The sequence below is a fragment of the Plectropomus leopardus genome, unplaced genomic scaffold (assembly GCF_008729295.1).
Source record: "Plectropomus leopardus isolate mb unplaced genomic scaffold, YSFRI_Pleo_2.0 unplaced_scaffold49, whole genome shotgun sequence".
Taxonomy (NCBI): domain Eukaryota; kingdom Metazoa; phylum Chordata; class Actinopteri; order Perciformes; family Serranidae; genus Plectropomus; species Plectropomus leopardus.
The window spans coordinates 1-14,510 of NW_024653772.1; the positions used below are offsets into that span (position 1 = coordinate 1).

General features: G+C 39.0%; 1 protein-coding gene across 1 annotated transcript; it reads right to left on the reverse strand.

Moving 5' to 3' along the window:
* Positions 1-47: 47 nt before the first annotated feature.
* LOC121939477 (glutamine synthetase-like) lies at positions 48-2,585 on the reverse strand (the record flags this gene model as incomplete). Its single annotated transcript, XM_042482495.1, has 5 exons — positions 2,507-2,585; positions 2,214-2,357; positions 1,912-2,033; positions 329-528; positions 48-204 (listed from the first exon to the last, which is right to left on the reverse strand). Coding segments are annotated over exons 1-5 (702 nt in total), but the record flags the coding sequence as incomplete, so codon positions are not given.
* Between the last annotated feature and the right edge of the window lie 11,925 nt (positions 2,586-14,510).

The window sequence follows — 14,510 nt, forward strand, 5'->3', positions numbered from 1 at the left end:
TAGCCGCATCCTCTCTGACTGACATGGGCAGGGATGCGAACACTAACCGAACGAGAGTCTATGGCTGTGGAGAATTCATGAAAACTGGAGTTAGTTAATTGACTAGTGAGGCGTCTCATGTTGTCAGCGCCATCGTGTGGATCGTAGACACGGAGGTGCTGAGAGTGACGCTTGCTCAGCCTTCTGATTGCCTCTTCAATGTACCTGTAATTTTATAGAAAACAGGGTTTATTCAGCTATATCATTTTAAATGTCTGTTGTGCATCAACAGCAGAGGATAGACACATTTGGGATATTGGCAGTGTGTCCCTCTGTGGTCTAAACTCACTGAAGTCCTCCTTCACTCCTCATCTCCTTGGTGCTGAAATTGGTGTGACAGCCTGATGTGCCAGTATTGCCCTCGATGGGTTTGGCATCCAAGGAGGCAACAACTCCAAAGTCTTCACAGACACGGTGCAGAATGTAACGCGCCATCCACAGATGATCTCCCATTTCAATCCCCTCACATGGGCCAACCTGGAACTCCCACTGATGAGACGAAAACACCATCACAGAGAGCAAAAGAGACATCGGAGTATTAACGACCACAATATCCTGTTCTCTGAAAGTTAGCTGTTTTTTAATGAACCAAAGGACTAATGTTCTTATAAATATGATGTGCAAATAAATGTTTAAGACCTTGAACTAATGTAAGTATTTGGCAGCTTACCATGTTGACATAGACAGGACTTATGGGAAGATAGACAAAGAGAAGTTACATGCAACAAAGGACGAACAAACACAACAAAGTCAACTCTTCACGTTAGGTAGTAGTTGCATTATGCCTCCATGCCGGCGATAGCCATGGCATTGTTTTTGGTTAGTCCATACATATGTGCAAATGACGCATTCTTGTGAATGTAATATCTCAAGAACACCTTAAGATAATTTCCTCAAATATGTCACAAACATTCATTAAGACTCAGTAATGGACTGATGAGATTTTGGTGCTCAAAAGTCAAGGTCTGTATAACTTTGCATTGGTCTAATTTTTGTGAACACAATATCTCAAAACAGTCTTGAGGGAGTTTCCTCAAATTTGGCACAAATGTCCACTTGGACTCAAGAATGGACTGATTAGATGTTCGTGGTCAAAGGTCTGGTCAATGTGCCCTCATCAGTCTCATTCTTGTGAATGTGATATCTAAAAAACACTTTAAGGGAATTTCCTCAAATTTGTCGTAAACTTTCACTTGGACTCAATGACGAACTGATGAGATTTTGGTGCTCAAAAGTCAAGGTCAATAACCTTTCGTCCATATCATTTTGAACGCAATATCTCAGAAAGGCTTTTTGAGGGTTTCCTGAAATCTGGCACAAATGTCCACTTGGACTCAAGAATGAAATGATGATGGTATCTCAAGAGCGCCCCAAGGGAATTTCCTCAAAGTCAGTACAAACATCCACTTGGATTTAAGAATGATGTGGTTAGAATTTGGTGGTCAAAGGTCGAGGTCATTGTATCATATTTTTGGCCATGACTCAAGATTTCATTAGTAATTATGACAAAATTTCACGCAAATGTTTAACAGGATACAATTGAAGTTCTACCAAATTTATAAACCCATCCAATAGACACCTGGCAATATTAGCATTTGGTGTTGTGTTTCTGTCTATTTGGCAGATGTTCAGTAAACCACAGAGCTTGAGAGGAAATACAGAGTGGGATGACAACTCTCTGTGGGGTCATCATTACAACTGACACACAGTAATTTGACCCTATTGTTTTCATTAAAATAGTGATTTCTTAGGCTCAGTGTTATTTCTGCCAGGTACAGAATATAACCTCAGCTCAGCCCACATATACAAGCTACAAACTATTTTACCAGTGAATTTGATGATTCAGACACCGGTTTGACAAGGTGTTCTTACCTGGGAGGCTAATGCTTCTGCATTGGTGCCACTGATCTTCACACCAGCATACAGGCACGCTCTGTAGTGACAGATGCAAATATCTCTTCCATACACATTGTCAATGCCCACAGCACAATGCACTGACAGTAAAAGCAACACAAAACAAGATTTGGTGGGGGAAAAAAAGTCACAAGTAAGAAATCAATTTAAGAATTTGAATTGTAATGGCAAATAGTTTATATGTTTTAAACTGCACTTTTTTTTCTTTTTTTTTTACAATACTCTTGAAATATAATAAGTAACACTATTTTTAATCACACCTCTTTTTGTGCATCCCTGTGGAGGCCAACCAAAGGGCTTTCCGTCCAAACCAAACAGTGTATACTCCTGCTCCATCCCAAACCACGGCTCAAATTCTTTAACTTGGTCCATGACTTTAACACACTGTGAGCGCTGATTACTTCCTGAGTGGAAAAAGTGAAACAAAAAGTTTTTGGGGTTTTTTTTTAAGCAGATGCAGCACACCAAAGTATGGAGCTTTTTATTGCCCCAAAGGCTTAAAGGAATAATAAATGACACCTCTGATTCCTCAGTCAACACTGTCGCGTGTTACCTTTGGGCACGCGGTTGCTGTCAAGCACCTCACACAGAGCCAGTTTATCAGGGTCAAGGGTGAATGGGTCTCGAAACATTCTGACGGGTACCAAAGTGACTTCCATTTGAGTCCCACAAACAACCCAGACAACAGTCCATTCTGGGATATCTGTCAAGGAGTAACTGTTGTTGTCACAGCTGTTTCATGTGACACATGGTCACATGAAACAGCAAAACATCAAAAAACAACACTGATGAACAATGTGATCTAAAGCTCTTTCGAAACTACTAGGGACAATAAAGTGACAGCGAGTGTCCATTCCTCTACTGTACCTGTGATTCCTGTTGGTTCTTGAGTCAGAGTCCTGGTTTTACATTTCAGATTTTCTCCAGCTTCATCAATCCAAACGTATGTCACCTGGCACTCCCCACCTTTTGCAAGAGACAAGTAGTGTGTCTTGACTGTCTTGTGCAGACGAAGGCTTTCTGACAGGACCGACATCATGATTTTCTCTTTGAATATAGCACTCCTAGAAGCTGATGATAGGTAGTCAAATACTAATCAACACTATACTCTTGTAATCCAAGTACTTTTACTGCTATATCAAAAAAAACATATGCATACAGGTGTCACGGTCCAAAGACAGAGACGACCCAGAACTAAGTCAACAAGCATACATTTAGTCACACCCTTTAGAGCTGTCTTTACATGCATTCCTTAAGGTCAAGAGCAACTCCATGTATGGTGTCATGCTTGCTGAGACAGGTCCTACTGGTATTTTTGCATAAATTATATACATTGAGCAAACACTCTGCTCTGCAGGGTTTGTTGTGCCTCTTTATTTTTTCTTGTGGAGGCAACCAATACACCAGAGCAGAGGTAAGTCCTTTTGATGGGCTAATCTAAGCCCTTGCTGCTTTGACTTTTCTCAGTGTTCTTTTGTTGGTCCACAAGACAGCCTGGAACCTTCATGCAGTGACTGACGTGAATCCACGTGGCTCTGTCAGTGATCTTCACTGCAGATTTACTCATCAGAAGTACCTGGAATGAACCAGTTTGGCCTCTTGAAGTCCTTCACCACCACCCAATCGCCTGAATGCAGCCAGTGCAGTCAACACATTCTAACTTCTACCTCGTCACATATTACCACATGGTCAGTGGACTTTTGATGTCTACATATAACGTGCAAGGTATCCAGGGTGTGTCTGTTCTTGACATTCTGGGACATGCATTGTGTCTTTTCAAAATATACTGCCATTATCTTTATAGGAAATGTGCAGTTTCTGTTATTAGATACATACAGTGTTTTTCATTATAAAAGTACAACATCAGTAAATCACCTTGTGTTTCCATTTGTTTACTTTTGCAATAAACTCATGTTCTTAGATTTAGGCAAAAATTGCATGTGATTGAGTTTAGGTTTAGGCACAAATGCACATGGTTAGGTTTAGGCAACAAAAATAAGAAGGGCACACCAGCCTCCAAAACCTCTCCTGCCCAATCAACACAAACTTTCCAGCTCTCTAAATCACATTAATGACATTTCAAACTGACACAGTCCTGCATATCATACCGCTGTGAAAGGATGAGTTTTTTCATCATTGCCTGACATGGAAATCACTGACCAAGCTGCAGTATTTGACGGCTTCAGAATGAGTGGTGCGGTGGTCCCTGCAGCACTGTTTTGTGTTTTTGTGTTTTTTGTCAATGTACATTTTAATAATAAGTATTGCTTAACATCTTTTCACTTCATGACTAGATTGTAATGACAACTGTGAACTGGAGACTATCCCACAGTGCAATGTAGCCATCCATGGCTAACTATAAATGGGGGCCAGCGGTGTAAAGGGGTCAATGGACCCTTCCCTACCTCCTAACCCTCTTTGCATCCTCCTGCACCCATCTTTGAACTCCTCTATTGTAATCTGAACAACACACATGTAAAGTTTCACGGATGAGTTGAGTTTACATAGAAGGAGTTTTGCGCCCACAGCCATTACTGTTGAACAGTTATGGCCTTAGGTGTGCTGTAACGGGCAAGTTTATCATGTTTGTGTGTGTGTGTGTGTGTGTGTGCATGCGTGTGTGTATCTCAGTCGCTTATGTGAATCTGCTTTTTTTTTCTCACCCTCCTCTAATCCCTCAAAGGTTTGAAGTTGAGCCACCAGAGTCTATTTTCCTTTAATTTGTCAATTTCTTGCTAACTGTTTCTCTGCAGGCTGTGCATGTGCGAACATGTCGAACAGGAATTCTGTGTCGATTGCAGCTAAGTCTGTCTTGTGACGACTGCTGGAGGGCAACCTTACATATATTTCATAAGGCAAATTAACCCAGACTGACACTCCTAGTTTTAAGATGTGTTTAACCCTTTGAAACCAGAGCAAATTTGCCTGTTTATATTCAAAAACATATGAAGAAAGCAATGAACAGCTTAAGAAGAAATGGCCCAAAAATTTGAAGGAATCAGTAAAAAGTGACACAAAATTACCTTAAAATATCTATAAATCATGAGTAAGATATCAGTGAAAAGAATAAAATCCCCTAAATTAAGCAAAAACATTTAGCAAGAGAGTAGTATTATTGCCTGACAGAGAGTAGTAATTGCAAGAAATTAGTAAAACGTTAAAGGAAAACATGCAAATAGGCAAAAAATAAAGTTAACAAAACTAAAATATGGGCTAAAGAAAGTGCTAAAAATACATAAACAGATATTTCTGTAATATAATTTTCAATACATAATTACACAGTTTTCTTGACTTTTTCCCCTATTTTCTAATAATGCCATATAATATTTTAAGGTCAATTTTTTGTCACCTTTTACAGATTTTCTGCAAAATTTGCAGGCTATTTCTTGCCAAGTTGCTCATAATATTATTTACAGATTTTCTGTAAAATTTGCAGGCTATTTCTTGCCAAGTTGCTCATAATATTTTTACCCATGTTTTAGGGAGAAATCAAACCAGTTTTCTGAGGTGTCAGAAATTTTGATATTTGTAAAATGTATCTCATTGCAGAACAAGAAAACTTCAGGGCTCAAGAAGTTCTTACTGCTTGTAAGGACTGTCAATGTTCTGATCCGCTGGCAGTGTCCAGCTACTATATTTGAAAGTTTTTTCATAGCTTCAGGTTTGTAATGTTCTCTTTGGATTTCTTGCTCATAGTCTCTTACCGCGCCCTCTACATCATTTGTTTTGCATAGCATTCTTTGTATCAAGAATGCTGTTGCTGTTGTGCACACTGAGCATTCAGCCACATCAGCTCAACTTCTCCTGCAGCTGATCAGGATCATCAGGCAGAGACGGGTAAGGCAAGCTGTCCGCAGGCTGTCCTGTCCTGGGCGGTCCACGCTGTCGCTCTTGTGCTGCTTCAGGAGGCGCGCTGGTGGAGGTCATGCTTTTCCCTTGTGGAGAGCTCAGCACACACTTTTAAGTCCCCCTCATCCCCCATTCCCATTCATCTGTCCATCTCTCAACAATGCCTCTGTTTTGAGCCAAAAGCTTTCAACCTTTTCTTTCTCTCAATTCTTCAATACTTTCTCAATTTCTCTGTCTCATTGAGAAAAAAAAGCTGCTTTTTGCTGAGAACCCACGTTTCTCTGCACATGTCCCGCCTCCAGGCTAATCACACCTAATCTTGGCACAGCACTTATTTTTCACTTTAGACCCCTTTTTACTTTACTTTGATTCTTACGCATGACAAACAACTGTAAATGACAGGAATTAACAGACATTTATTTTTCTCTTTTTTTCCACTGGTCTAAGTAGTAATTTCACAATATCACTTCAACTATATTTCAGATAACTTATTAGTTTTACTGGATAAATTTGTCCCAGACATTCACTAATAAGAAAAGTAGTCCCTAAGCAAGTAATACCCATAGGGTCTATGCATATTATCAAATAATAATAATAATATATTAATAATATGTATAATAATTACACATTTTTAGGACACTCAAGGTCACACAGAAACAACAACAATAAAACAGTATAATATCAGTCATAAGTCAACAGACAGAAATAGAACAATATGCAGTAAAAAGCTGAAATTACATAGAAAAATTAAACAACAATGGTTACTCAGAATAAGAGAGTTTAAAAAGGTGACTTTTGAGGTAGAATTAAATCTGGCATCCTCCCCTTTTAACTTCTTGCATGCCTGGCATGATTCTGGACTTAGTGTCTGGCTGAGCATAGTTTTACCTGTCAGCATGTTTCAGGGATCCCACACCAGCCTCCCAAATAGTCCTGGTAGCTGAAATATCAGCTCCTATAGTGCAAGTGATAACAGGTGATCAAATACCAATGAACACAATGTTCTTGTAGTCCAATTTTATTTATTGATAGAGCAAAAATTCATATGCCTCCAGGTCTCAGAGTCCGAAGTCAGAGAGGACCCAAAAGAAAGCCAGACAGGCGTGCTTTTATACACAGTCACACCCCTTATAGTTGTCCATATACGCCTTATGTGCAGTCACAGCTGTGTGCAGAGAGCTCTTTCAGTAAGATGATAAATAACAACTCCATGTATGGCGTCATGCTTGTTACAGCCTCCTCTGTTTGCATTCACATTCTTTTTTTTGCCAGCACCACCATCACCAGCACTCAAATATTTCTTTTGTCTGCTTTTTTTAGTTTTATTACTTTACTAGTCAAACTAGTATTTTCTCATTATCAGTTCAACTAATATTCTAACAAGCCCAGTTTGTTATTGCTGAATTAATGCGCCCCAAACAATCATTAATAAGCTTGTGAGCCCCTTAGCAAGCAATACCCATTAGGCCTATTAAATATTATATATTATCAAATATTATGTCCTCACCATTTTAACCTCTTGCCATGTTAAGGAATCCCAGTTTCCAGCTGAGCACAGCTTGTTTAGACAGCCTCCTCTGTTTGCATTCACATTCTTTTTTTTGTATTCACTCCCTCTGTACAGGGAAAGGGCCTTTCCACTGTGCAAGCAGGTAATACCTCTATATTTAACTGATCACACACCAACAGCAGTGTAACATTATTCCTATCCTAGCAAAGTAAATTCAAAGGATCACCTTCGAGATATTTTGTACAAAACTGAATTAAACTGCGCTTATGACATGTAGAACAACTGAGAGTGCCACACACAAACGTACCCTTTTATGGTGCATACAATATTAAGTTATGAAAAAAGTAATCATTGGCAGATTCAAAGATTTATACATCATGTTTGTTTTCAAGCTGGATAGTATTTCAGATTGAAAAGTTGAAAAAATGGTTCATTGGGGCTCACAAAAATGTCTGCATACTTCAAATATTAACAAAGCTATTACGCTATATGTACGACCAACACGTTCTCATCCCAACTCGCCACATGCCGCCGCTCTGTCAGTGATCTTCTGCATCTACTTATGGCATTTTAGGTATTCTTCTGTGTCGGCTGTTTACACTCCGCGATGCCGTTACAGTGATGTCAACAAATGCACATGGTGGCAGCACGTCTTTATGTTTACACAACATAAGCACAGAGCAACCAACGCGACTATGATGAAGGTTAGGATTAGGCAACAAAGTCACAGATGGTTAGGTTTTGGCAAAAGAGGCACATGATGCCTCTGATGATGAACCAGACATCAGACTCCTGCATCAAAGTCCAGGGTTTGTTGCCCTATAAGCGCCCTCACACTCTTTCTATTATGTTGTCACTGGCTGCTTCTCACCCTGATGCAGTCCTTCCACAATTCATGCACAAGCCTCCAGTGTGTGTCATTTGGATGTGCCTGGCATTGTCTGGCTGTCCGCCACCGTATAATAACAATGCCACCGTTTTTATTTCGGGTGTGTTCTCAGATGACACAGTCCAGCCTTGTTCCAGGTGGACACATAAGATGGCTATGAGCATCCTGTTCTCATGCTCGTATGCCAAGAGCAGTGACAGAACGGATACATTTAACAAGTTCAGAATGAGAACAGGTTGATACGGCCAATACATTTCAATAGTAACTTACAATGTAGCTCTTATTTATGGTTAACAGTTAGCCTGTCTTTAGTGTTGTGTACAGTACATTTATTTGACACTATTTGATTTGTTTTATTTGAGGACGTTTTTCCGAACAGATAAGTTTATATTTGTGAATAATGTGATTCGTATTTATATTCTCTTCACCTCTTTATTGCAACACAATAATTTTGGATTTGGACATGCAAATATGTTATTTAAAATTTTACAAAGGTGAATGGCTACATGCAAGGTTGCCAATACATTGCTACAGTCTGTGGTGTCTTGGATGTCTTTCTCCCCTATTATGAAGTCATCGTCTTCCCAACCTCATCGTCAGCTGAGATTTCCAGCATGCAGGTTTCAACCATGGCTCTCATCACAACGTAAGGGTCCCAGTTGGCAGCAGGACGTCTGTCCTCAAAGTAGCCGCAGCCTCTCTGACTGACATGGGCAGGGATGTGAACATTAGCAGAACGAGAGTCTATGGCTGTGGAGAATTCATGAAAACTGGAGGTACACAACTGACTAGTGAGTCAGTTGTGTAGGCGTCTCTTATTGTCAGCGCCATTGTGTGGATCGTAGACACGGAGGTGCAGAGAGTGACGCTTGCTTAGCCTTCTGATTGCCTCTTCAGTGTACCTGTAATTTAATTCAAAACAGGTTTTATTTATGCATATAATTTTAAATGTGTATTTGCTGTGCATCAAGAGCAGAGGATAGGTGCGTTAGGGATATTGAGACAAAAAGTACAAAAATTAGAAGGGGGGGCAAACCAAAGTTTGGCCTCCTTTATGCTTAAAAGTGAGTGATTTCGAGTTTTCAGTCAACACTGTCGCGTGTTACCTTTTGGCACACAGTTGCTGTCAAGCACTTCACAAATACCAATGAACACAATGTTCTTGTAGTCCACCTTTATTTATTGATAGAGCAAAAATACATATGTCTCCATGTCTCAGAATCCAAAGACAGAGAGGACCCAGAACAAAGTCACACAAGCATATTTTTATACACAGTCACACCCTCTATATCTGTCTATACAAGCCATATGTGCAGTTACAGCTGTGTGCAGAGAGCTCTTTTAGCAAGATAATCAATAACAACTCCATGTATGGCATCATGCTTGTCTCAACAGCCTCCTCTGTTTGCATTCACATTATTTTTTGCATTCACTCCTTCTGTACTTTCCAACAAGTAAAGAGGCTCTCCAGCAATTATATTTTTTATTTTGATTAATAACACTCACCACTATATTAACCTCAATTATACATATGCATATGTGTAAGTGTATAAACAACTCTAATGTCACAATGTACATTGCACATTCTTTTATACATCCATTTATACTTTGTACTGTGAACCTCTGCTCCTTTCTTGGGCGGTTTTGCACATTCCTGCACAAACTATTACATTTAAAAGTGCACTGTTCTTTCAGTTTTGCTCACATATATTATACATATTCGTTTTGTTCTAATAGAGTTTTGTTCCTCATAAGATGTTTGGATAACAGGTCATCCACAAAAATTCTCCCCCATTTCAATCCCCTTACATGGGCCGACCTGGAACTCCCACTGATGAGACACAAACACCATCACAGAGAGCAGGGCAGACATCAGAGTACTGATGACCACATGTTTCTCAGGGTCAAAGGTGAAAGGATCTCAAAACATTCTGACCAGGACTAAAGTAACTTTAACTGGAGTCCCACATGCAGCCCAGATGCCAGTCCATTCTGGGAAATCTGTTAAGGAGTGACACATGGTGACATGAAACAGCAACACATAAAAAAACCCCGCAAACAAACACTGATGAATAATGCAATCTAAAGCCCTTTTAAAACAGCCACAGGGACGATGAAGTGACAGCAAGTGTCCATTCCTCTACTGTACCTGTAATTCCTGTTGGCTCTTGAGTCAGAATCCTGGTTTCAGATTTTCTCCAGCTTCATCAATCCAAATGTATGTCACCTGACACTGCCCACCTTTGGCAAGAGACAGGTCATGTGTCTTGACTGTCTTATGCAGAGGAAGGCTTTGCAGAGAGGAAAGACATGATGGCGTTTTCCTGATTTAAAAAAAAAAAGCTTCTCTTGTATCATTCCTAGAAGCGTGGAAGCTAAAATATCAGCCTTTGTAATGCAGTTGAGAATAGGTAATCAAAGAGCAATGAACGCAATATTCTTGTAGTCCAGTTATTTTTATATCTATGCATATGGGTCTCAGAGTCCAATGACAAAGTGGACATAGTCACACAAGCAGATTTGTACAAACAGTCACGCCCTAAATAGGCATTTGATATTATCAGCAACTTCAAATAGGATGTCAACAACAACTTATTCCTTATATTCCTTATATATTCCTTACCAGCACATATCACTGCACACTACTTTAATTACATAAATCACACTAACTGTTGGTAAAAAACTAATTCATAATAACTCAAAAACACTTCAAATGTCATAATTCCCCTTACATTCCCACCTTTGATTCTTTTGTAAATCACATAATTAAATAAAATATCTTAAAGTAAAGAATACCTTTGAAGCTATGTTTTTTCATGTAATTAGAGGCATTTGCTGGCAGCTAGTTTCTTTGTCAGTTATATGTATGTCTTCTTCTGTAAAGATCCCTTGAGCAAACACTCTGCTCTGCAGCATTTCTTATCAGTCCCTATTTTTTCATAGGTAGAAGCAACCAGTAGGTTTTTACACCATAGCAGGGGCGTGTCAGGATAAGGCTAATCCTAGCCTTTGCTGGCACCTTCCTGCAGAGACTGGCGTGGATCAACGTGGCTCTCCAGCTGCAATACAGCCATCCACAACTGAATGTAAATGTGGGCCAGGAACATGAAGAGGTCTATGGCTCTTCCCCACTCCTCTATTTATGCCGCCCCTGATCGAACCGCACCCATCTCTCAACTCCTTCACTGTAATCTCAACACCAAAAATGTTATCACTGAGTTCAGCTGAGTTCACATCGTGTGTGTGCATGCGTGCCTTCAGGTCTTCTCCTGAATCACCAGCCTCCGCTGGCTGGTTGGCTACAATCACTCTGTTCTCTGTTTTCTTTCTTCTTTGTCATTTATTCAGTAATTCCAACAGCAGCAGCTAGCTTCTGAACAAATCTGTAAAAAAAAAAAAGCTGTCCATCTCATCACTCTCCCCTTTCTTTGCTACAATTAAAATGAATTTTCTGCTCTGGGGCTTGCAGTTGAGCTATCAGAGTCTATTTCCCAGCTTTTCTTTGCTCTTGTCTACCACATTCCTCTATTCTCGTCACAGTTTTTTCTACAAGGTGTGACTGTGTGAGCACATCAAACAGACAAGTGTGACTAAGACTACTGTCGTTTTGATGACTGCTGGAGAGCAAACCTTACAGATGTTTTTTATGTGTTTTATTTGTTTTTGTCTCTGTCTATTGTTCAGAGAAAGGACAACAACAGGTGACTGTTATGTTTTGTTGTTGTCTCTATTTTATTTTGTTTTGCAATGTGTTTTGTGCTGCTGAAAACTACATTTTTTTACTGAGTCAGTCCAGTTTTAATTGTAATGCACCTAATGTTACTTAATAATTAATTAATTGATACTTAATTTCTCTCCTGTATAAGTAAATAAATCAATAAATGAAATTTAAAAAATGAAATGGTATGCTTAACTAACCAGCTGGGATTTTAACTGTCATGACAGACATGAGAGTGTTCTCAATCTTCTCCTGTAAATCTCTGAAAGAGAGCAAACTAGTGATAACAAAAATGTCTTATTATTCCATTCATTTTTGTTTTATCTATATCTATCTCTAGCATATAGTATTGTGTCACTCCCTCCTCTACCTGCTACCTTCCCAGCTGGTATCAATCATCAACATGATATTAGAAAGACTTTGGACTCGTAAGACGTCGGACAGACATTAAATTTGTTGGAGTGAAAATTGGGTTGGCGATTTTTAAAACATCTATGTTAGAATTCCACATTATGATGTTTCGCGGACATTGGGTTTGGTTCTTCATATGTTGCTTCTAAATGTCATTACTCTCAGTCATGGTGATATTAGCAATGGACATTTGGAAGATGTTGGATTTTGGTTACGTGACAACGCAACTTCAAATCAACAAAATATCAACATTATCTGTGGTCAGTGTTCTAGGTCAAACTGAAGTTGCCATTAGATGTTGTCCTAACATTAAGTTGTGGTCACTTGATGTCAAAACCTAAATTCAACCATATATCAACATTCAACCCTGAGCAAATTGATTGCTTTTAAAAAATACTGGAAGAAATGACCCAAAAACTTGCAAGAAATTAGTAAAAAGTGCAGGAAAATTACCTGAAAATTGGTACCACAAAAAAGTACAGTTTTAAAAGAAAAGGAAATTGAAATGAAAAAATGAGAATTATTCTGTAGCATAATTACTAATATATAGAACTATGCAAACTATACAGTAGTTTTCTGGTCATTTTTCTTAGCTTTTTACAAGTTGCATTTTTTTTTGTGAATAACTTTCAGCTTCACTCCTTGCATGAGAAGTGCTATTAAACTGACTAACTTCTAGTAATGTGTGATGTGGTAGTAAGTTGCTTGTTGCCTGCTTCCCCTCCTATAGAAAGAATTAAAACCAAATTTGCTTGGATTTCAAAGGTTTAAATACTTGTGAAAGGTGTCTGAACACAGCACAAGAAAAGTGATGTCGATCCAGGTTTCAAAGGGTTAACAGCACTGGTGGACAGCTGAGTTTAGGCTGTATTGTTCAGACAACATACTGCCATGACAGTGCACTCTATATTTAATACCTTCTCTTCCCACAGCTCTCTTTCTCCCTCTCTCTCTCTCTCTCATACACACACACACACACAGAGAGAGAGAGAGAGAGAGAGAGAGAGAGAGAGCGAGAGAGAGAGAGAGAGAGAGACATGGACACACAGCACATGCGGCTGTGGATAAAAGCTGACTTTTTGGCCGGTCACAGAACCAGATGGCTGTTGGAGCACCGGTGAGGAACACTAAAACAGCACTCACACAATATTTGATCTTTATTAATGGCAACAGGGTTTTTGTTTGAGTACAGATTTAGATGATGGAGACAGAGACGGGCAGTCCAAAGCAGAGGGCGGGGAGCTGGTAATCAGATTATCTCCATCATTTTGGAGAGTCTGTGCTATTTTTGTGCATTTGCTGATTTAGGACACAATGGAATTAAATCCATTTGTTGGAATGAAATTGCTGTCATATAAATGTCCTTACATTTCATAACTGTGAGTTAACCCTTTGAACCCTGAGCAAATTGGTGTGATTTCTTTCAAAAACATAGGGAGAATGCAACAAGCAACTTAACACGATAGCCAAAAAATTGGCAAGAAAGAAAGTTAAAAAAAAAAAAAAAAAAAAAAGTTTTTTTAAAAATGTATTTATTTAATATGAATTTTTGTAATCATCATTTTAAATGTTAAAATATTAAAATTAGGGGGGGGGGTTTCTGGACATCCATATTTTTTGGATAATTTTCAAATTTTCTAATACTACTCTTTTTTAAGTATTTTTCAAGTAATTTTCTTGTAACCTTTTACTAATTTCTTGCAATTTGTGGTACATTTCTTGCCAAGTTGCTTGCTGCTTTTCTTCCCCATGTTTTTTCAGAAAGAAATCAAACCAATCTGCTCAGGTTTCAATCAGGGATATATAGCCTGTGAAAGGCATGTGAATGCAGCACAAAAAAAGTAATGTCGATCCAGGTCTCAAAGTCTTTATGGTGGAATCTAGAGTAATGATCATAACATATTGTACCTTTACATTCCTGAATTATTAAAAAGTAAGGTCATATATGTATGAAAAAGATATAGTTCTAACAAATGTATTTGTCTTGAGATATAATAAGTCCACTGTAGAAATGTTACTGTATACAGCAGGGAGCTCCTACACTCCCTAAAGTTGCGTTCAGCCCCATCAGTCCCATTTCCTGCACATATCCGATCACAGTCGTCACTGTGCTGTGTCTCTCTGCAGACGTCTTCTCCGTCATCTCCTTGCACAGCTCTGAACGCTTCTCATCGGGCTGC